This window comes from Magallana gigas, chromosome 4, assembly GCF_963853765.1.
Source record: "Magallana gigas chromosome 4, xbMagGiga1.1, whole genome shotgun sequence".
NCBI classification, from domain to species: Eukaryota; Metazoa; Mollusca; class Bivalvia; order Ostreida; family Ostreidae; genus Magallana; species Magallana gigas.
In genome coordinates this window covers 42,522,990-42,548,547 of record NC_088856.1, presented here as the reverse complement: position 1 = coordinate 42,548,547, position 25,558 = coordinate 42,522,990, and the positions used below count along the sequence as shown (strand labels likewise).

General features: G+C 32.3%; 1 protein-coding gene across 2 annotated transcripts in view; it reads left to right on the top strand.

Annotated features, from left to right (window-relative positions):
• Positions 1-25,558, top strand: part of LOC105319342 (voltage-dependent calcium channel subunit alpha-2/delta-3) — a 99,086-nt gene that overhangs the window by 55,227 nt on the left and 18,301 nt on the right. For both annotated transcript variants that reach the window (XM_066082499.1, XM_066082498.1), the window contains exons 20-28: positions 1,426-1,462; positions 1,980-2,077; positions 5,555-5,681; positions 8,775-8,816; positions 9,214-9,294; positions 9,626-9,744; positions 10,931-11,100; positions 13,583-13,633; positions 13,925-13,998. In XM_066082499.1, the coding sequence (XP_065938571.1) occupies positions 1,426-1,462; positions 1,980-2,077; positions 5,555-5,681; positions 8,775-8,816; positions 9,214-9,294; positions 9,626-9,744; positions 10,931-11,100; positions 13,583-13,633; positions 13,925-13,998 (799 nt within the window). The remainder of the gene's footprint in view (positions 1-1,425; positions 1,463-1,979; positions 2,078-5,554; positions 5,682-8,774; positions 8,817-9,213; positions 9,295-9,625; positions 9,745-10,930; positions 11,101-13,582; positions 13,634-13,924; positions 13,999-25,558) is intronic.

Below are 25,558 nucleotides of genomic sequence, written 5' to 3'. Positions count from 1 at the left end.
GTTACAGTTTAGGTCATTTAAGGCTGTTTATACAAAAAAATCTGAGTCCAATTTTTCTGAAGAATTTGTTTCCCTTTGAACATACATTTTAGCTTTTTTAATGTATTACTAAAAAAGGCTGATTAAATAGACAGTCTATAAACTACCTGGGTACTCATCAAAATTTCATTAAATTTTTTGAGTTATGGAGGACATGATATTTAGATGTGAATATTCACATGAAATTCCAAGCCATTTACTGTTATCCCTTTTTTTTCGTGTGTCACAAAATGTGAAAATGGGGAAAGTATGTCTCATTTTTTATTTCCGTCAGTCATTTTCTGCTATATTAAAAGTTTCTTACGGAAAATAATACCGAATTTAATTTCTACATATTCAATACTGTGGTTTCATCAATATTCGTTGAATACCAATTTTCGTGTATTTCGTTGTTGATCCATGAAATTAAATGTTCATTGAAGTGCAATTTCTACTAACATTTTGTATTGATAGGATCATTGGCCACGAATTTACGTATCCTTGAAACTGTGGTTTTCACTTTAACCACGAAAATTGATACCCTTGAATATTAATGAAACCACAGTCATTTGCGATTTGAAATTTTTGAAAACTAGATCATCGCAAAAATTACCAGATAAATGTTATTTTATGCTTTACTTAAACAGTTAAAACAGTTTCACAGTGTAACTCTTCTGACGCCAATAGATAGAATTTCAAGAAACTTAAGAGGAATATTATGGGATGGTGTGCATATGGTGTGCAGATATTTCTAGGAGTTATGCCCCTTTTAGAAAAATGTTTGATACTTTACTTGTTATATCTTTGGCATTGTCAAGTAATGTTGGAGTGTAGAGTAATTGTGAGCTTGACCACTTTTTAGCTCACCTGAGCTGAAAGATGATCACATTTTGTCTGTCGTTCATCTGTTTGTATGTCTGTAAACTTTTCACATTTTCAACATCATTCTTCTCCAGAACTACTTGGCCAATTTTAACCAAACTTGGCACAAAGCACACTTAGGTAAAGGGGATTCAAAGTTGTGAAAATTAAGGAGCATGCTCTTTTTCAAGGGGAGTTAATGAGGAATTATTGATTTTTTTTTAGAATTTTTTATGGCTGAAGGTTTCACAGAGTATTAAATCATATTCTTGTACATGTTCTACTCTGTGTCTTCATGATGATAAAATATCATATCATATATTTATTGTGGTATTGAATAGGATATTGTAAATATATGGGTTTTTTCATAGGATATGAATTTAAATCTTGCATATAAACAGCATGAATACGATTTATTTGATTTCAAAATTAAAAAAAATTGCACGTATTACAGTATACTTTGATCTTTTTGAGAATATTAATAATTTTAAATTTGGTTTTATTGCATCGGCTGTTGCTTGAAAATATTATTTTTTTTATTTGCAGTCCAGAACAAACAGAGGCAATATGAGTTCGCTCCATGGTAAGTGTTATTAAAGTGGAATACTGTAAACGTATTGTATTTGGCGTGTTCGATATTTGGCGGAAATTAGTTTTCGAACAAGTTGGCGTGGATTTGAATTAACGTATTCCTGAATGTGACTATACATAGATGTATGGCATTTAACGATGTACTTGATTTAGCGGAGGGCTGCATTCCACCAAAAGCGCTAAATAGAATACACCGCCAAATGTAGTACGTTTACAGTATGTTGCACCAAACTATAATATGATGTATGGATAAATATTGTTTTATGAAATGTAAACTCCCCATCATTGAATATGAATTAATTTTTTTTTAATAGTTTTTCAATTGAAAGAAAATTAGAAAAGTTGCTTCAGTTGCGAATGTTTGAAATTTTTGTTAATGTTTGGAACTCACTTTTTACAAGTTAATACTTTAGAATTTTGAGGGTTTTAATTTTTTTTTTTTACAAATTTATTTTTATCTAATTCATTTTGAAGCCCCCATTCTAGAGATGAATATTTTATATTTTCAGGCGTTACTGTGGGAACAATGATATTTTGCACGCCACTGGCTTTGACAGAAAATTGAAGATACTTGATTTATATAAATGTGTCAACGGGAAAGGAAATTGTAAGAGTAACTACATTCTGTCCAAAGATATTTATGCATCGCCTTTTCTTAAATATTCGATATTTATAAATACCCCAGGGTTCAAAATATTATGTTCAGTTGATTGTATGAAAAATTTCGAAGATTTTTCCTTTGAAAGGCGCCCCCACTAGCTTGTTAGGTCTCAATACATGGCTAAAATTAGGAGTCTACGGAGATTTTGCATTGCAAAGTTGAAAGTACCTGGATGATAATGTTATAAAATTGTGTGAGGTACGTATTCCGAGTGACCTCCGAATGGATAAAAGATGTCAACATTTTTCATTCTTAATCTCCGTAAGACATCTGTTATCGTTCCTGTGATTTTTTTGTCATTGAAGATATCTTGGATATTTTCACTTTCATCAAATTCAATAGCACTTCTTACAAAGGTGTGTCTATTTTTTTTTGTAAAAAATCATCCAAATGTGCTGCAAAAATATCTTGGGACAGACTTTACATGTAATTATCATCATTTGGAAAATCATACTCTGTGTTATAAGACAAAATCACAAGTTAAACAATTAATCTCTCCAGAAGTCTGGGTTTGGCTGCCATTAAACTGAGATGAGCTAATTATGCTATTTTGTAATCTTAACCTAACTTTAACAGAAGGAAACTATAATATTGTCAAAACTGACACTTCAGAGATGAATAAGCTTGTCTTTATGATGTTAGATTTTTAGCAATGTTTGATTAATATTGCATAATCCAGAAATTATTTCCTTGTACAATGTATCATATTTTGGCTTTTACGTTGGAAAATGACTATATATTGATCTTTAAATATTGATTTACACACTTAGTCTTATAGATATGAATAACTATGGCTTAATAAGTTTTACCACAAAGAACCAAAAATGAATGCATGATTCAAGGAAGTGACTTTATTTATTCACAGGGGTGTAAGGAAGCGATATGAAATGTCAGTTACATATAAATCATTCTGTTAAATAACAAATCTTAGTTTTGCCTTAGTTTTTTTTTTTTTTTTTTTTTTTTTTTTGATGAAGTGTTTATTAGTAAGCCAACTGCTTCTACATACATCACGTACATACATCAGAAATTTTCAAGGACACAAAGTATGTTTAAGAAAGCAACGAAAACAATTACATCAATAATGCATATATAATGAACGTTTACTAAGAGAGAAAAAAAAAAAATATTGAGCACCTTTTTTATTGAGAGAGAGAGAGAGAGAGAGAGAGAGAGAGAGAGCACTTAGAGTGAGTTAATCACAGGGGTCCAAATTTCCCAGTCTGTATTGAACTTATCCATTTCACTTCTTTCTTTTGCACAGAATTGGAATACTTTATATAACTGTTTTAAATCATTCATAAGGGCATTTACTGTTAATTGGTTTTTCTGGCATCTACTTCTGTATATGTATTTTTTTATCAATATGAGTACAATATTGAACGCTTTTGACTTCACATCATCTAAGACACCAAAAATAAAAGTTTTATTATCAAGGACTATTCTAATTCCTTTAGAGTTGCAAACTCTAACAAATTCTGCTAATAAATGTTGTACCCTTGGACATTCCCATAATAAGTGATATATTGTTTCCTCAGCATCTTCACAAAAGGTACATAGATTAGTATCCACTTTACCAATTTTATACATAAAACTGTTTGTAGTTAATATATAATGGTTTATTCTGTACTGCAACCATTGAAATTTAGAGTCTGAGGTAATAATAAAAGGTAAATGAAATATTGAAATCCATTGTTTTTCTGTAAAAACAAAATGTCTACTCCATTTTTCTTTTCCCACTGGTGTTACATTTGTCTGATTTAATATATCATACATTGGCTTTGAACCTGTTTTTGTTAATACAAAGGTTTTAATATTAAATGGTATAAAAGGTTTGAAAACTTCATTTCTAATGAAGTTGTATTTCCTTAGATCTGAAAGTACAGCTTGTCTTACTCCCATATATGTTAAATAATTCATTTGAATATTAAATTTTCTTTTCAACATTTCAAAATCTAAAAAGTTTTCATTTTCATCAAACAAGTCAATTACACATCTAACTCCTTTAGCATACCATGATTTATAAAAAAAAGACTGATTTCCTATCTTAAATTTATTATTGTTCCACAATGGCTGGCAACAATAATCCTGCCATGATTTTACATTTAAGTTATCTTGGATTTCTTTAAAAGCTATGGTAACTTCCCTCCAAAAATCATTTTTTAACGATTCTTGCATTTGCATAATATAATCTGAACCTGTATTTAATAGCTTTTCTAAATTAATAGAATTCTCCAGCAGTGTTTTCCATTTTGAATTATTATCCTTAATTAATCTCCTAATCCAAGTAGACTTTAATCCTTTAATATAGGAATTTATATCAACCATCCTTAACCCACCATGTTCATACTTCTGAGTACATACTTGTCTTTTAATTTTATCACATTTTGAATTCCAAATAAAATTGAATAGAATATTGTTTAATTCTTTTAATGTTTTACTCTGAGGGTTTGGTAAGGCTATATAAATAAGTGGTTTAATTGTGAAATTAAAAGAGACTTAACCAGTGTTATCCTTCCAATTGGAGTCAAGTGTCGTTTGCTCCATTGTTCGATTACAGATTTTATCCTAACAAGTTTCTTGTCATAATTAAATTTTACAATTTTATCTAAATCTACATCATTATATATGCCCAAAAGTTTGAATTGAGTTGTCCATTGAAAATTCATTTCTGAACAGATTTTTTCTTCAGAATATTTTTTACTTCCTATCCACACAATCTGAGTTTTTTCTTGGTTTATTTTAAGACCAGATAATTTATAATAGTCATCTATTTCTTTCATGGTTGCCCTTAATGATTTCTCAGTTCCATCAAGGATTATTGATGTATCATCTGCATATTGTGATATTAAATATTGGGTGTTATTAATTTTGATTCCTGTAATATCTTCATTATTTTTAATTTTAATTGACAATATTTCCGCACATAATAAAAAATAGTTTTGCCTTAGTTGTGCCTATTCATTTTTTAAAACTATGTAATGTAAATAAAAAAAAAACAATTAAGAATATCAAAACAGTCAATTTGTTTTCATAAATTGTATAAGGTAGATTCACACATTGATGGCGTCATGACTGAAAGTGGAATGTCGTGTAAATTTGATTGGAAAGCATTATAAATATTCAAATTTTGTATACACAAATCAACTTAAACTACTCATATTATTCATTTAAACTGGTCGTGATTATTTACTGGTAGTTAAGTTATTTTATATAATTATAAAGGAAAAACAAATTTTTTTTTAGATAATGACAATTAATGCACTAAGTAACGAGGATTTGAAAACCCCTTAGTTTTGTGGCACGAGAACCAGTATCTTGGCATCAGAATTATTAGAATTATTAAATTTAGATTAATGTTTTGATAACTAATATGTTATAAATTGTGAACAGAATTTAATGCTGTATGTTAAATTCATGTAGGCTCAGATCTGGACAGTCTTTTGTACAGCGACCTGTTAGTCCACCATCAGATGATTATAAGAGGCACAATAGGCAGCCATGAGGACTACCGATTCAGCATAGCCAATAAATTGCAGACAGCAGGGAGGTAAAAAGCATGATCAATTTAAGGCTTTAAGATATACTGTAGAAGCACATCTATTTGTTGGGTCAAAATTTCGTTGTTTGTGAACCAAATAAAATTCTGTTGGCATTTCATTTCGTCATATCGTAATCTCTTTGTATTCATTGATTTGTACTTTGATTAAAAATTTGTCATGGATTTATTCATACTGTCAACAAAAATAACAAAATTAAATCCTCAATGAAAATTTCTGATTCTACAGTAGTTGATAAGTTTGGCAGGTATGTGAATTTTGTAAAATTAAAGTTGCTTTTATTGTTAATTTTAATAGGAAGTACGTCACAAATTGGACCTCCAATATTTTTAGCTCACCTGAGCTGAAAGCTCAAGTGAGCTTTTCTGATCACATTTTGTCCGTCATTCGTCTGTCCATCTATAAACTTTTTACATTTTGAACTTCTCTAAAACCACTTGGCCAATTTTAACCAAATTTAACACAAAGCATCCTCATAGGAAGGTGAATATAAATTGCAGAAATGAAAGACCGATCTTTATTTAAAACGGAGAAAACCTTGTGACTGTAGAAAAAGGGGGGTGCATTTTAAATAATCCTCTTTTCAACGACTACTGAGTCAAATTCAACGTAATGTTGCATAAATAATCTTTGTGGAAAGGAAAATATATATTGCAAAAATTGTCGGCGAATTCTGTTTCAAATTTGAGTTATTTGCAAAAATAAAGAGATAATTGCGGTCAATCAGTTTATAACTTCGGGTTCGGTATTCCATATCGAAAATGAAAGTTCTTTGTATAAAGCAGCTATGTTTGAATGTTGACACATGACAAACAGATCAAACTGACGAAGATGAATTTGCTTGTTGTGCAACAGTTTACATGCGAAGGGATACTTGAAACATGCTACATATATTTGTGACGATTTCGTGAAGTGAATTGAGGTTAAATCTTTCAATGCGTTGACATTTTCACTCGTGACCATGGTTTTACGTTGTTTTGAATTTCGTTTATGCTTTTTAACTTGAGGGGAAATATCGCCTGTATTTTGGAATTTTTACGTATCGAATCAAATATAGACTTTAGGAAATCAGACAGTTAATTCTTAACCTGCGCAAAATGAGCAAAATCTGATGCACTAACAACATATTTTATTATAAATACTATACATTCTTTTGGTAATTCGGTACGATCTCTACGTTATAGTTGATTATAATGCAACGTGTTTTGTTAAGATGCTCAGCATTTTCAGTCTAAACGGAGATTGTTTTTGCTGCTAGAAATATATAGGTATATATATATTATGAAAAAAAATTGTGTTCTTTCTTTGTTTTAGTGCATGTTTCCTCTTTACTAACCATATTCAGCTGTTTCAAGTTTCGAATTATAAGCAAGATACAGAACTTTGCTCACAGAACTGAGGCCATGCTTTTGTTCATTTTGAATAGGAAATGCCAAGTTTAAAAATCTTAAGTTGAAGGTAATTAACTCTTGTGAACAAAAAATTGACTCAAACCAAGCAGAATTGTGAGTTCTGTATCTTGCTTATTATTCTACAATTGACGCTTAAGTTTTGAGTTATCACTAGATCTGAAATGTCTCACTAAACGTTAAAGACTTGAACAGAAAAATTAAAAGGATGATATGCTTTAACAACTTTTTGGGGCCACCTCCTTATACGATGAATCTACACCAACTTTTATTGGTTTTTCAGACACAAATAAAAACGACCTCTTTAAAACAGTTTTAAACTATTGCAAGGATAAATGTATTATCGCTATTCTTAAGAAAAAAATACAGCCGAAAATCATCTTGATTATGTGTTAACGTTGATATTGAATAAAGACAAAAATAAAGGGTGGGCCTAAGTAAAATAGAGCAATATGCCTGTCAATGCATTGCAGTCTGAGGCTCACTGAGATGGATTTGGGGGGGGGGGGGCTAGACCTTATCAGAAATCTTGACAAGCAAAAAAAAAACATTTTGGGTACGGCTATGTCTAACTTTGCAAAAAAAAAAAGTGGGGGGCTTCCCCCCCCCCCCCCCCTCCTCCTCCTCCACCCAGTTCCGACGCCTATTCATTGAATATACATTTAAAATCTCTTTAACATATCACATGACAACATTTTTCATTCGAGTGAATTCATCGATCAAGTGAGTAAGGTTATAAAACGTCGCACAAGTTCACGCCTAGTAAACAACAATCGTTTTTAATGCGGAAGACCAATTAAATTTTTGGAATGTTTTTAATTTGAGCGCCTTGAGGTACAATTTTCTTCTTTCACATATAGGAATTTTTTTTAATAAAAAACAATAACTAGCTAGTACAATGTAGTTGAAGATGAATATGTACCTATATGCATATTCTCATATTTGATCGTTTTATAAAGTGAGGGGGCAGAACTAAAATAAAGGGAATTGGAAGTTAACAGTGTACCCCTACCAGAAACTTAGTTTTATATCTTGCATAGGATCTTATTTTTGGTAAAAATGGTATTTCATAAGGGTACAATGTCAAAGATTAAGTGTAGGAAAATAAGTGTAAAATTTGGATACAGTTTATTTTATGGTATTCTTTTTTTGTTTTACTACCAAGGGGCCAATGGCAAACTATCCTTTGAACACCCAATATAAAGCCATTGTTGCTCAGGTGAGCAATGTGGCACCTTGGTCTCTTGTTTAGATTACTTTTGATATGTTAATTTTGATACAATGAAAATCATACCTGAATATATATACATATATGTATATTATCTAAAAATAGGTGTAGAAATGTTTTGAAGAACTCGCCAAATTAATTAAGAACTCAACATTGTCATTATGAAAAAAAACCCATAAATTCAATTAGATATCTTTTTTTATGTTAGACAAAGTTAATTATCTGTTATAATACCATATAATAGCATCAGCTTAATATGTTATTGTATATGGTTGAAACTTTTAAAAAATCTTCTTTGTTCAGAGGTTTAAAAAATATTTCAAAAGAAAGTTTCTGCTACCAGACTCTTTTATGTTTGAAGTTTTAAAGAGTAGCAACTGTATAAATGGTTATGACCATTAAGCCTCATTAATATTTGAATTTTTTTCAATTCTTACTAATTATAGTGAATACTCATTTGAGCCTGAATACAAAAAGTTTTATGAAAGGTAAGGAACTTTTCTTGCATTGATTTTGATTCTGTGTGAAATGATGTGTATGTTTTGTTTATTTTTACTTTATCCTTCCCATAAAGATATATGAACATTAAATACATTAATGCATCATATACAAGAGCCAATCACAGATATCAAACTTAAGTCATTTCCAAAATTATAGTTAACTCAAGAGTTACTGCCCTTTTCACATTATTTCATAAATTGCAGATGACCGTGTAAATTGAAGCCTATCAATAATGTTGCATAATTTACAAATGGATAATTATACTGCTGTTTATCATAATTTAAAATTCTCCAACAGTTATGTGCATGGCTTACTAATGGTTCCGATTAACAAAACTGAAAATGTGTATTTAATTGTGTCTTTTAAATTTAATTGTGACTTTAGGAAGGGGATTGAGCTTTTGTTTATTGCAACCAGAGGGGGCTTGACAGATTTTGTTGCACCGAAAGAAAATATGATCAGTCCGTAAGTAAATTAACAAAGTTTATTTCCAAAAAAAAAAAATTAAAATGCAGATTGAAATGTAGCTTGTTGATTCTCTCTCGATCTCTCTTTCGATGTTTCATTCTCCTTTCACAATTTTGGAAAATTTTGTAAAGCATACAGTTTCAGTTCTTACTTTTTTTACAATGTATCAGACATCAAGTGTTAAAACCCTTTTATTTTAAATCTCTCTATAACACCTTTTAACCTGTTCAGGTACATGTATCAACTTTTAGCTTGTTTAATTCTCTCTCTCTCTCTCTCTCTCTCTCTCTCTCTCTCTCCAATCATTGCTGTTTGTTTTGACCAACAGATACTGGATGGGAAACATGACTGCTACCATTGAGGAGCTTTATTACAGACAGGCCATCATGAACAAAGAGGAGAAGAAGATAGACTACACATTCTCTATTCCTCTCAACAAAGAGTACAGTATGTCTATCAAATACTGTAAACAACTTTTATTCATGATGAATTTATTTCACGATTTACCTCTGATAAAACTGATTTGCGACAACCAATGTTTACGACCAAGTCTTATCTAGACCTGTTTTGTCGACGACGAGACCCTCACGAACATCGAGGAAGTTTCTTGCACATGATTAAAAGTTGGTTTACAGTGCCTATGATCTCTTGCATTCAAGGGGTAGCAGAGAGTTTCCTTTTTCTGTTGATAATTTCTTTTCGCAGTACTGTAGAATAAATGAAATTACAATACTCTTCATCCAACACTGTGTTGCAAATGCTCATGTAGTAATAAATAATTAAGTCATTCATTTGGATAAAAATTGCATGCTATCAAAAATCATTTTTTCTGGAATATGTAAAAAAAAATTCCAGTTTTGATCACAAATGCTTCGGAATCCTTTGTACATATCATTGGTACATGTATATTCAGCTTGTGTCTATAGACAAAGTATGGACAAAGACATAAAATCACGTTATCGTACGTTTTGTTATAGCATTGAATGATTTATTTTTGACGCGTTGTGTCAATAACTGCCGTCAGGTGAGCAGACAAATTATCGTAACGCGCTTTGCCGTAAGGTGAGCAGACAAATTGAATAACGCACATTAGCGCGTTACGATAATTTGTCTGCTCACCTGACAGCAGTTATTGACACAACGACGTCGAAAATAAATCATTTAATGCTTATATTTACATTCCCTTACTGAAGAAATCAATTGTTCACTTAAATAAATCTATATAAAGTGCAGATCACAGAGGGAGTGAATTAGTAACAGCAAAAACAGCTGTTTTGTAAAACCGGTTTAACTGGTTTTTTGACATAGACTGTTGAGATGAGATCGACAAGCATGAAAATATAATCCATGATAAATAACTTAAAATGTTGCTTTTAACAATAAAGTCATTTTTTGTTGTTGAATAATTATAAAACATCAGATGGTGTTTTGACAACATTCATGATGTACATTTCTTAACCAATAACATAGAAATTAATAACTGTTTTAGAACTACTTATGTAAATAACTCGTAAATTCATACGCAGTGAATAGGTGTTGCATTTAGAGGCATTTAAACATCACAGAATTAAATGGAAAAACACAGTAGAATGTAAAAATTGATCTTTGTAGTACGTTTTGTTGATCGTTGTAGTGGAGGGAAACAACATGACCATTTTGTCCACTATTCCCGTGTACGTGAACCGTTCTAACATCGCTGTCGCCGGAATGATGCAGAACTTCAGTTCTTTCACTGACATCTTTAAGAAGTATCTCTTCTTCAACAAATGCAGGGGTCCTGGTTGTTTCACATGTGAAGAATATGTAAGTGAATGAGAGTTTCTTTTTCTGTGTATTATTTTCTTTTTAATAAAACAATTTGTAATTCCCTTTGGCATTTTTTATTCCCTCTGCACTCTCAATAGCTTGTATACCAATTGGCAGAATACCATTACCTGAATGTACTGTGGTTTCATCAGTATCTGTTAAATACCGACCAATATTTGTGGATTTCATTGTTGGATGTTAAGTTGAAATTGAATGTTGATTAATACTATGTTTAATACATTGTAGCATGTTGTATTGTTTAAGTCATTCACCACGAAGTTATGTGATCTTAAATTTGCATTTTTCACCTGCAAATTAACTTGAAAATTAATGCCCAAAAGTATTAATGAAATAACAATATTCAAATGGACTTAAAACATATCTACATGAATTTTCCTACCAATGTGCAGGCCATTTTAAAATCATAACATTTTAAAACAAAAATAATTAACTTTAGCTTTTCCTTTTTATAGGAATAAATACAAATAAGTTTGGGAAACTAGCTATTCACTTGCTTGTTTTGTATATTCCTGTATTTGCCATTTAAATATTGATGTGACATGAAGCTCTGGTTTTATGCTGTATTTTGATGTGACATAAAGCCCTTTTATGCTGTATTTTGATGTGACATGAAGCCCTGGTTTTATGCTGTATATTGATGTGACATGAAGCCCTGGTTTCATGCTGTATTTATACCCCCTCTCCGAAGGAGAGGGGGTATACTGTTTTACCCTTGTGTGTCTGTCTGTCTGTCTGTCTGTCCGTCGGTCCGTCCGTCCGTCCGTCCGTCTGTCTGTCCGTCTGTCTGTCCGTCCGTAACAAAAATTTCTGTCGCATTTATCTCAGCAACTATTTATCGCAGATGCTTGAAATTTTAACACAGTGTTTGTTAAGGCATGCCATATCGTGGGATATATTTTTGTACCAATCAGACGTCAACTTCCTGTTAAATGACGACTTTGCTTATTTTTTAACCAAAACTTTCAAACAAATTTTCGTCAAAGATTTCTCAGCAACTGTTTATCGCAGATGCTTGAAATTTTTACACAGTATTTGTATAGGCATGCCATATCGTGGGATATATTTTTGTACCAATCAGACGTCAACTTCTTGTTAAATGACGACTTTGTTTATTTTTAGCAAAAATTTTCAAACAAATTTCCGTCACTGTTTATCGCAGATGCTTGAAATTTTTACACAGTATTTGTATAGGCATGCCATATCGTGGGATATATTTTTGTACCAATCAGACGTCAACTTCCTGTTAAATGACGACTTTGTTTATTTTTAGCAAAAATTTTCAAACAAATTTCCGTCAAAGAATTCTCAATAACTGTTTATCGCAGATGCTTGAAATTTTAACACGGCATGCTATATCGTGGGATGTATTTTTGTATCAATCGGACGTCATCTTCCTGGTAAATGACGACTTTCTTTTTTTTTTGCCAAAATTTTCAAACAAATTTCCGTCAAAGAATTCTCAGCAACTATTTATCGCAGATGCTTGAAATTTTAACACACTATTTGTTTAGGCATGCCATATTGTGGGATATATTTTTGTATCAATCGGACGTCAACTTCCTGTTAAATGACGACTTTGCTTATTTTTTAACCAAATTTTCAAACAAATTTTCGTCAAAGATTTCTCAGCAACTATTTATCGCAGATGCTTGGAATTTTTACACAATATTTGTATAGGCATGCCATATCGTGGGATATATTTCTGTACCAATTGGGTGTCAACTTCCTGTTAAATTACGACTTTGTTTATTTTTAGCCAACATTTTCAAACAAATTTTCGTCAAAGATTTCTCAGCAGCTATTTATCACAGATGCTTGAAATTTTAACACACTATTTGTTTTGGCATGCCATATTGTGGGATATATTTTTGTATCAATCGGACGTCAACTTCCTGTTAAATAATGACTTTGCTTATTTTTTGCCAAAATTTTCAAACAAATTTTCGTCAAAGATTTCTCAGCAGCTATTTATCGGAGATGCTTGAAATTTTTACACAGTGTTTTTTAAGGCATGCCATATCGTGGGATATATTTTTGTACCAATCGGACGTCATCTTCCTGTTAAATGAGTACTTTGTTTATTTTAGCCAAAATTTTCAAACAAATTTTCCTCAAAGATTTCTCAGCAGCTATTTATCGCAGATGCTTGAAATTTTAACACACTATTTGTTTAGGCATGCCATATTGTTGGATATATTTCTGTACCAAGCGGATGCCAGCTTTCTGTTAAATGTCGACTTTGCTTATTTTGCATATTCACATCAGAGCGGGGGTATCACTAGTGAGCATTGGCTCACAGATATCTTGTTTGATGTGACATGAAGCCCTGGTTTTATGCTGTATATTGATGCAACATGAAGCCCTGGTTTCATGCTGTATTTTGATGTGACATGTAGCTCTGGTTTTATGCTGTATTTTGATGTGACATGAAGCCCTGGTTTTATGCTGTATTTTGCAGGGGTGCCATCTTCTGGATGCCAATGGATACATTGTCTACGGCATGGAGGGGGTATGGTTATTATTTGTACAATTTTCCTGTATCAATAATTAGGATTTTACGTCTTATGCCTCAATTAATTCTGTTAACAGATTGCTTAAATTCCAAATTTTACTACAAAATTTTGAGAGTTCCCATTTGATTTTGAGAGTGCTGATGGGATTTCAGGAGAAATCCCATATGCATGGAATTTTGAGAATGCCCATAGGAATTTGGAGTTTTATGAATTTTGAACATAAATTATGGAACTGAAGATTGTCCGATTATTTACTGTGTTGGTATTGGTGGTTTTTATTTCTGTAGGTATCCAAGTTCCTGGGGGACACGGATGATTTAGGACTGATGGCCATGTTGATCAAGGAAGGCGTGTTCATCAGGTGAATACGATAAGAAAAATATGTTTAAAAAACTATTTTTGGGAGTTTATTTTAATCCACTCTCCTATGCAGTTACTCTGGCAAACCGAAAGTGAAACAGTGTTTGGATCTAAGCACAAATCATCACCTCTGACAAGACATAGATCTTGTAAATAATGGATAAAATCGGTGCTCTGTATGTTGTACTATTGTTTTTCAAAAGAAAAGTATCCATAAATACCTTGAAAAAAGTCAGATTTTTAGATGGGGTCCCGTGACCCCGTCTATTGGTTTACTGTCAGCCGAAGTCTCAAACCGGAAGGCACGCGTAGAACACATGAATTGAGTCTACGTGTAAGAAAATAGTGCAGAAAGTTTTCAAGCATTTCAGTAAATATGTATTATAAAAACACGCATTAAATATTTTTAAGTCCTCTGTCTTTAAACAAAATTCTATTTAGAAAATAAACAAATGTTTTATTGATCAAAAAATTTCTTGCTTGGGTTCAAATTTGGAATGAGTTACGTAACTGAATGCACAGCGCCGTTGACGAATCAGTTGATGTACGAGCTCATTAATCAATAGAAGAGGTTGATGATGGAATCGAAATTAATGTTCCCAAATGCAATGCGCCATTTTTGAAAAGTTGTGAATTTTATTTTACAATCTTTCACCTTAGTACTACCAAACTCCATGCGCAAGCCGAAGTTAAAATCGGGACGGGTTATACACAGATGTTTTACAAATTAAATAGGTGTTTCATTGGCTTTCAGTCTACTTGCGGTATGACTGCTTCGTCTCTAAAGGAATTTTGTACAAAGAAAATAAAAACAAGTCTGAATTTGCCTTCTCGTTCGTTTGGTCTTTAGTTGATTAAACTGAATTTAAATTTTAAACAATGCATTGTAAGCAAAATCTATAACAGATTATACATTTTGTAAGACTCATACATCATATAATACATGTATATACAATCGTATCAATTGAAGAACCAAGTTAAATGTTAATGTTCATGTTTTCCGGCTTAGTTGGAATCAGGCTTGGGGTGAATTACATTGTAAAATAATGCATTACAATACCATTACTTCATGAATATGGGCATTAAATTACCATTACTTAATTTTCTTTGAAGTAATGAATTACATTACCATTACATGAGTAAAGTAATGCATTAACATTACTTTGTGAAAAGTCAATAAGTTTTAAAAAAGTAATTTAAAAACTAAAATAAGGAGTTTTTGTAAATATTTCATAAATAAAACATGTGTAAAATATTTACAGGTGCATGTTCATGTTCACTATCAGGTTCAAATTTAATGACTTATACAAGATTGTTGTTGCACTTGTAGTTCTCAAAATAAGGTTGGTCCCGTAACATTTACACGCTAATGGCGGAGTTGACAATCTCTGTTATATATGTCTCTGATTTTCGGATTATGATTTTAACATAAATTGTAACAACTAATTCAAACTCATAAATTTTGGAAACATATTCGAGGAAATCCAGGACAATTACAAATTCAATCTTTCAAGACCCCATCTTTCAGTACTCTCAGTACTTTGATTTATAGTACGAACAATTTAATTGTTTTTTATAGTTGCATGTATTCCTATATAGTCTCGTTCAACCAGACGCTCGGCCGTCTCTGTAAATCTCTGACAAGCAGAGGGTCTCTCTTGGTAGTCGAAGATTAACGGAGACAGCCGAGCGTCTGGTTGAACGAAACTAGAGTTCAATGTTACTTGGATCTGAACGTGTACAACTTTTAGAAACGTTTTGATTACTGATACACAGTTTGATTGAATTAATTCTATCTTAAAAGGGGCATGGTCACAATTTTGGTCAAATTCTATTTTTGTGTTTTTATTATCTACAATGCTTTAGAAATGCATTTCTAACTAGAGCAGAGCTCGTGGCAAAGCCCCGAGTAGGTCTTCCGTTGTTGCTGCGAGTTGAAAATATATGTTATATGGTGTCAAACGATTATAATGACTATACTTTCAGTTCTGCTTTTGTTATAAAACGTGTTGTGATTGAAAGCCTGTATATAAAACGTGTTTTGAAAAAAGAAAGGAAGAAAATATTTTAGGAAAACTATTTGTCGAGCAGAGTTTATGTAATCGTTTCAAACATTCTTTAAAAAATGAGATGTTTAATGGCGAGTTAAATTTTCAAAGGGTAGCAAGCATTGTTATAAACAGTATATGTACTCGTGATTCATGTCAGGAAGTGTATTTCTTTTTTAAACTAAACCCGCCTACAAAACACGTAAACTTTTCTCAAAGATAACTTCTATATTAAAATATTTCGAAATTTTTTGAAGACTATGTGCAAGTTTAGAATTGCATGCTGACAAAATTTACAGACCCTAAAACGTACTACCACACCAAAAAAGCGTGCGGCCTACGTGCGAGAAACGTTTCGTGTAAACCTTTTAGAGTTTCATGTAAACCGTTTAGCGTTTCGGGCAAAGCGTGCGAGAACCGTGTGAAATGTTCATCAGATTTCATTCGGAACTCTCTGACAAGTTAATTGTTTCAAAATGGCGCCCGTGTTTTAGATTACTTTAACAAAATTGAACGAATTTTTAACAAACAAAAGAAAGGTATATGTATTAAAAGACGATTAAAAGTAACAGAGTACATGTATATTTAACGTTTTCATGCGATGTTTCAGTACTGAAACAATATTAAAATTCGCTATACATAAAAAATATTAAATACAGTTAGTGAAACATGATTTCTATTGGAACAAACCTAAATCAACTTTAACTTGCACGATCATGTTTTGATAGGCATGTATTTTTATTATTTATTTACATCGATAACTCCTACTGATAACTCTTACTGAGACCATTCGGCTGTGTACAAACAGCACACATAACCTCGGACATCGGGTGAGACCTGCACCTGGCTGAACCTGTCAATCAAACTCTGTGTATTTGTTTTCATTGGATGGTCAGGCGTCTCTCTTTTGTCAAAAGCCAATGGAAAATTAATGACTTCAAGGTAATCGGAATCAGTATTTGATGAAGCACACAATTTAAATGATAGAAAATTTATCAATTATTTGAACAAAATTAAATGTAAACATAGAGAGGAAATAAAAAAAAATTATTATTATGGGAATCTATACGCATGGTACTCAATTCAAATAGATTATATTATGATTTTATTATTTGATGTAGTAAAACCACCCTTCCAACTGTTACTCAATTACATAACAATTGATGACCTGGGGCTATAAATGTTCTGAGCTGTGTGCGCTGAAGTGACACAAGATTCTCGGTCGCATGCGGCAATTGAATTAACACAGACTGGCCGAATACTAGTAAACAAAGGGGTGGGAAAGTGAAACAAAATGTTACACATAAGAAGAATCCACCAAAAATGATTTTCGACAGATCTTGTTATCTTTTCTCCAATAAAAAAAAAATCCAGCGCGAGCACCTGTCAGCGGGGCGGGAGGAAAGGGGGGGGGGGGGGGGCAGCAATGAGTTCGCTTCCACAATGAAACTACAGAAGTGATTAATATGTGACCGATAGAATCTAATCTAAAGTTGTTTAAACTCATGTGAATATTTTTTAAAATAATAATCGAATGCCTCAATTATATAGTTGTGTCCGTGCAAAATATGAAACATAAACGCGTCATAAGGTACATGTAGAAGAATACGAACCGATGGCGGATCACTTATCCACTCGCGCCGGATCTCCTCAGCCATGTGCGAGGGATGATCATCATTTAAAGGTTTAATATTTGAAGGGGGGGTGTTGATTTAAAACATTAATTGTACAGTTTTTAAAGTACTTTAATTACCTGAACAAACGAACCATTAGTTTATGTCTAACGATTTTTCCGATTTGGAGTAATATCGTTTATTAATATTCATTTACACTCAAATATTTAATTAAATATATATACAAGTAGGACAAACTTTTATAACATAAAATTAAAACAGTTCTTGTATATACGGCTATATTAACTCAAACACGTTCATATGCATGTCAGTGTAAGTCGCGGTGTGCGAATCTTGTGTATTAAATAACCGCTTACCGCTAGGTAATGCAGCCGTGGCTGATCTCCTCGGCCGTGGACGAAGAATAGATTACGTAAAGGTACAACGCACAGAAACGCACAGCTCAGAACCAAGGAAGATTTGAAAAGTTTGCAGTATAATGACCTTACTCTATCAAATAGAAGTTATATATTTTAAACTTAAACCCCACAATTGATCTATGTCTATTATTGCTTTAGAGAATGACATTGCTTTTATTAATTAGATGAACTATTTCTTACTTGACATCCACTCGTTTAATCCACAAAAGATTTTGTGTAATCAAAACTGAAACAATTCTTGAGTTCGCGGCTAAATAAACTCATATATGAGAGACGCAACTCTCGTGTATTAGATAACCGCTGACCGCTAGGTAGTCCAGCCGCGAGCATGGTAACCGATTTTCTTGGCCGCAGGCAATGGAGAGCTTACGTAATGGTACACACACACATGCAGCTCTAATCAAGGTAGATTTTAAATGCATGGAGTTAATAACTAAAATGTAATGCACAGAGTTTTTTAATTCCAAATTTTGTGGTTTACTAGAAAAGAAAAAGAATGTTTTGTTTTCCAATTGCCGTTTTTAATGATTGTGCACTATAAAAACTTAACAACAATGACTTTAACTCCTAAAGGAAAAGCTTATACTCCAACAACCAAAAAAATTCTTATGAATTAATGCCTCCTGTATAAACCAGCATACTTTCTGCGGCAACTTTATGCCAGTTGTACGCACAAAGACTTTCGTTAACTTGTCAAATGAAAACAGGTACATGTCAACATGTAAAGCTTTTTACACTCATACTACACAAATCACTTACAAAATAACATTGTTACGACCTTTATGAGATCCCAACAAGCAACTTTTCCAGCGACAGCCATATCAAAATCCTAACCGTTTTTGAGTTATTAAGCAAAAACTTTTAGAGGCTATTGGCCCTTAATTTAAGGGGCCAGCCCTTCTTTATTGGTGTTAAATGAAAGCCCTTGATATTCTGCACAACTTTTATTCTACATGTCTTTACAAAATATTTTTTGTTAAAAAGATATAAAGGAAAATTGGACTAAATTTTTGCACTTTTTGGAATCCTGTTTTTTTACCCCTACCTTTTCCTAAATAAAAAACGTAATCTAAAAACAAAAACTAATGTGCACCACTACAATGTCTCTGCTATTCAAATTCGTTGGATTCCTATTCCCTGCTATCATAGTCTCGGAGCCTTTGTCTGGAAACCAAAGGCCCTAAAAAAATTTAAAAGGGGAATAACTCGTTACCGGAAAGGGAATTCTAACTTTTACGAATTGATGAAGATAGTGTTTTGTAAAGTCCATTAGCCCTGAAAATTTGAGCAACAACCGTTCAGAAATGAGCATGATATGAAGCCTCAAAGTTCGCGTCTAGGAAGAAAAAAAAAAAAAAAAAAATAAGAACTAGAGCAAAGCTCGTTGCAAAGCAACGAGTGGGTCTTCCGTTAATGTCAAGAGTAAAGCTTGATGTTCCTGCAAGAAGCAGAGTGTTTAAATCAATAACAAGACCAACTTTAACTAAAAGATAAAAAAAAATACGAATGATACTATGTACGAATTAACAAAAACCTTAACGATTCTAAGAACGACTTAACAAAAAATAATTCCGAAGGTGTCAAAGTACTTAACAAAAATTGAATTATTTTTGGTACGAGTTTGAACTTTACGCTATTTTTGAAACCAAAAACGCAGAATCAAAATTTCCGAAAAATCAATTTTTAAACCCCGATATCTGTTATGCATCGTCCGATTTAAAAACGGATTTTTGTTTTGTACTCATCATGAAATATACCGTAGGTTACATATGTTTAATTTTTAATATTGAAAAACAATGAAAAACTAAAACAAGAGGCAAATGGGCCACATCGCTCACCTGAGGAACAATAGGTATGATAAAATTAGCTTAATGGAGTCACAATGCAAACTATCTGGACAATGTACAATAATACATGTAGATCCTGTATAAATAAAATCCATTTTCCCCCCTAAATATTCTTATGTTTATAATCATTAGTTCCTTTTCTAAAAGGATGATTTTATATTCATTTTATAGTCATATCGCATGATGAGTATTGCAGTTCTCAAAAAGATCCTTAACAAAAGTTTATATATGGGATATAAACCTACATCAAACTCTGAACCTTCTTGTGAGGCCAAAAAACTGTCCTAGGGCCAAAGTCTTAACAATTATAAAGAATCATCTGTCTGATTAGTTTCTGAGAAGAAGATTTTAAAATATTTACTCTATATATTCCTATGTTAAACTTTGACCCTCCCCCCACCCATTGTGGTCCAAACCTACCCCCGGGGTCATGATTTTCACAACTTTGTATCTACACTACCTGAGGATGCTTCCACATAAGTTTCAGCTTTCCTGGCTGATTAGTTTCTGAAAAAAAGATTTTTAAATATTTTCTCTATATATTCCTATGTAAAAATCCATTCCCCCATTGTGGCCCCACCATACCACCTGGGACTATGATTTGAACAAACTTGAATCTACACTACCTGAGGATGCTTCCACTTTAATTTGAGCTTTTCTGGCCTTATAGTTTTTGAGAAGAAGATTTTCAAAGATTTTCTCTATATATTCCTATGTAAAACTTGATCCCCCTCTTGTGGCCCCTCCCTACCCCCGGGGACAATGATTTGAACAAACTTGAATCTACACCACATGAGGATGCCTCCACACAAGTTTAAGCTTTTCAGGCCGAATAGTTTTTGAGAAGAAGATTTTTGAAAAATACCAACAAATTTTCAATAATTCTCAATTATCTCCCCTTTAAAGAGGTGTGGCCCTTCATTTGAACAAACTTGAATCCCCTTCACCTAGTGGTGTTTAGTGCCAAATTTGGTTGAAATCTGCCCATTGCTTCTTGAGAAGAAGATGGAAATATGAAAAGTTTACAACAACAACAAATTGTGATCAGAAAAGCTCACTTGAGCCTTTGGCTCAGGTGAGCTAAAAACAAAATAAATGAAACATAATTGCATACTTTTATTGAAAAACAAATTTTCACAGCTAACAATTGTAAGTTACTTTAAACAGCCATAATTTTGTTTGTTATAATTTCTTATCAAACACAAACCACAACAAGGCATGATGCTTTCTTAAAGTTCCATTACAGTAGCTGTTCATGAATTATCCTATTTAATTTGAATTACTGGTAAATAGTCTGTAGAACACATTAAAGAATATGCATGTGGGTATAGAAGTGACAGGTTAACCTCAAGAGCTGAAAAGAATCAACAGGTAAAAACCATGTGGCCACCAATATCTGAAATTAAAAAAATCAATAAGCTGTGTTAATACATGTACCGGTACTAATAATAGCTGTGTTTACATTAACATATGCATAGTTTTTCTGAAAAAAAAATACACTGACCATGCAGTGTAATTAGTATGACATATCCCGATACGTGACATTAGATGGCACAGGACAGGTTTTTTTAATACATTTCATTGTAGCCTGGGGACGTGTGTCTTCGGAACCCTGTAACTAGAATTTCCTCAGTTCCCATTCAGCACAAATACCTTTAATTCACTCTTTATAAGGCCAATCACCAATTTCTGAAGAAAATTACTAGTCAAAACCTGTAAAATTTTCTACATACTGGTTTTTATGAGATTTTGACCCTTCCATATTTTGCTAATTTTTCATGATTTTTCAGCTTTTTAGACCTACCTCAGCCAATTCCCAGCAAAGGGTTGACCTTCCATACCATGTGCATGTTGCACCATCACATGTCAGAAACTTACCGGTGTATAGTTTATAATGCCCCATCCACCTACTTTTCGTGTTATTTACCTTCCCGTCTGTAACTTGCATTTTCACTGTCTAAAGTCAACACAACAGTCATAGCCGCAGGTTTCGCATTTTACTTCTGAATCTCATGTACCTAACATATGGGGCCTACATATTGAATATCAATTTCAACAAGAGACATCCCTCTAACTAATGATAATCATTAAAAATCATTTCATGAATTTTAGCAACACTCATAAGCCTTCAAGTACAGCAACTCTCAATTTTACAAAAATATTGATGGGTACTTTATCCGAAACTGTCCCTTGCTACCTTTAACTTACACTAACATTCTCTGAAAAGTCATCTTGTCTTAAACTTACAAAGGTTATGCTATTTTGAGAAAAAGTATACCTCATTTTGCCAATTCCATTAAGGATTAAGAAAAATATGGCCATTTAAGTGAAACCAGCATTTCAACTTTCCTCTATTTAACACAGATTCATAGGGCTCTCCATAAATACAGCATCTTTATCTAATCTTTTAGAGGTCAACTGTTGTTCAACCTCCCTAAATAAGAAACCTTATTCAAAACTACATACATATACATGATATTATCATGACAAAAGCATCACATCACTTAGAAATACCTTTACATGTATACCCTCCCCCTATTTTTTGATTTTCCTAAGAAGCATTAGTTTGAACACTTTAACCTAATATTATGAAACTTTTGGCAATTCTCTTGAGTCATTTCTCACACATATTTGAAAACAACCATCACTGATATTGAAAATTGATCTTTTCTTGATAAATGGATGAAATGTAACATTTTTTTCACAAAAAGACATGGCGCCATACATGTGATTTCTTGTTTTCATGAAACAGTAAGCTTATAATCATATTTAGTGAATATCTTATTTATTCTGGTTTCTAGTCTCCTTTTAACTTTGCTAAAAGAGTAAGACCTACAAGTGTGATGTCTGCTCTTAATTAAAATGAAATTCAAACACAACCGGGTAACTGGGGACGGATGAGAATTCCATGATAAATGTTCAAATTTTACATGTTTTCCTACATTTTTGATGCATATATACAATAAAAGGGTAAAAATATGTTGTTTCTTGATCATTTCAAGAGTAATTATTATAATAGCAGATGTTATTTCAAGGTCAAATGTACATTTACATATTTAACATGTAATGGTAATGGAGACAATTGGAAACAGGGGGTGGCTTTTTGAATTCTGTAAATATATCTAAAGTATCACTTTTGGATAGGAAGGAGCAAAAACTTGAGTTTTTTGACTCAAGTTGATAACTGTATTTGTCTACATGTGAATTTTATTTGAAAGAAAAATATGCTGTTTTAAAAAAATTGAGTTATATAAGTCAGGTTGCTTAATGTTATTTCATGAAATCAGACAGCAAAATTGCTGCAAATTTATAATTTAAATAATTCAATTGATCAAAACTCTTTTACAGTATTAATTCTTATCACGGTAATTAACTTAGGCCTATTAATTGTCATCAGAATAGGAAATACCTACTTTCTAAGCTAATTTACTCTAGTGGTGGTCATTCTACACATTGATTTACCGGTACTTCCCTTGTATATTATAGCTAATAAATCATGTAATGACATATATAACCAACAAAATCATCCATTTTCCCAAAATAGACAACTTTTGGTACAAAATCCACTCAAAATTACAGTTAAATGAAAAATCTGAAATACCATGTAGTCTTGAAACTTACACTAACATTCTCTGAAAAGTCATCTTGTCTTAAACTTACAAAGCTTATGCTATTCTGAGAAAAAGTATACCTCATTTTGCCAATTCCATTAAGGATTAAGAAAAATATGGCCATTTAAGTGACACAGATTCATAGGGCTCTCCATAAATAAAGCATCTTTACCTAATCTGTTAGAGGTCAACTGTTGTTCAACCTCCCTAAATAAGAAACCTTATTCAAAACTACATACATATACATGATATTATCATGACAAAAGCATCACATCACTTAGAAATACCCTTACATGTATACCCTCCCCCTATTTTTTTATTTTTCCTACGAAGCATTTCTTAGTTTGAACACTTTAACCAAATATTATGAAATTTAAATGCTTCTATTCTGATCATTTGAATTTTTAAGCAGCGTGAAATGAAAACCATCGCAATTGATACTTTAGTAAAAATCATGAAATTTTAACACGGTGGAATTAAAACGACTTACAGTATTTCATCCGAACAGCCTCAACGTATAACTTTCTGCTATACCTTTTCTTATTAAATGAATTCTACTGGGTTTTTTTTTCGCAAATAAATTTAGCGAGGATTTTTTTCTCTTTTCTAATTAATGACAGGTTTTAAAAACAATATTATGTTTAGTATGTATAAAATTCCATAAACAATTTTACAAAGCTTTGGATTTTAGTTGCACAATGAAAAAATGAGGGATTGCACGATAATACCTGCTCATTTTGAAATTTAAAGCATTGTTGATTTCTTTTACTAAAGAGATATGCACAAAATGATGTTGCTCTGTGATGCTTTGCCAATATTAAAAGCATGAGAGAGAGAGAGGGAGAGAGAGAGAGATCTGAGGCACATGTAGTAAAAATTATTACATACATTTGTCTTATTGTAAAAATTGTTTACAATGTAGATGTGTTCTGCATGTAAAGTTTACCTAAAATGAATCATTAAAATTCAATATATATAAAAGATAAACTAATCTCAAAGAATTTACAATTGTTCTGTGAAATAATCAAATCTTGAGAGGAATGTTTTATAAAATCAGGGAACATTAACCTAAAATCTGAACTTAAAGTTCTTTTCATCTTGCACTCTGTTTTACATGCTCTTTCGCAGGCGATAATCATATATAACGGCGAGCCAGACAAAAGTTCTAATTTTAATTAGACTGAATATTTACCATGTCAAATATATTTATTTAATTAAGCACAAGCCTGTCCGAGTTCTTTAATTCATTACGTGGAGGTGATATGATAAAGATCTGCTATATTCAAATATTTAGGGTAAAGTTATCATCATGCAAACATGCACTCTAATTACAACATTCTACTCTTGTGTGCCTTTGGACCCCCACCCCTTTTAATTGCAGTGTTTTACAGTGTGTGGTGTGTTGTTCAATACAAAATAAGACATACATATACATAATAATAAATAGAAATTCAAAAGAGCAGTGTGCAAAACATACACGTGAAAATACATTGGACAGATAATATCCCGAGATTTCTCTGACTCAAATGCCCGCTTTCATATTGTTACGCACGTCAAAAGCGGAGGTTAGAGTCAGAGGAATGTCGGAATAGATTGAAAAGTGCACAAACACCTTGAAAAGAAAAAGTCAATACGATATATCCTGTATTGAAACATACCTTTATAATCTGTCATACGTTAGTTGAGCTGAAATTTCCACTATCGCCGTCTTGCAGGCCATTCTTCTGACACACCGCTATCAGCTGTTGTTCGCAGTCAAAACACGGCGAGTTGACATGGTGAATCGTACGATAATTATTTCGATTTAAACTATTAAGACTAATAAAAACTAACAACGTAATTATCGACCGAATTAACTAAATTGTTTCAATAAACACTCTGATTAACTATATAAAAAAGGAGTTCGGTTTTATGACCTGTACGAAATCTTTTCAGCAGGAGTTACTTTCAGTGTGAATTTTGCACTATTTTTTAAACCAATAACGAGGAATCAACATTTCCG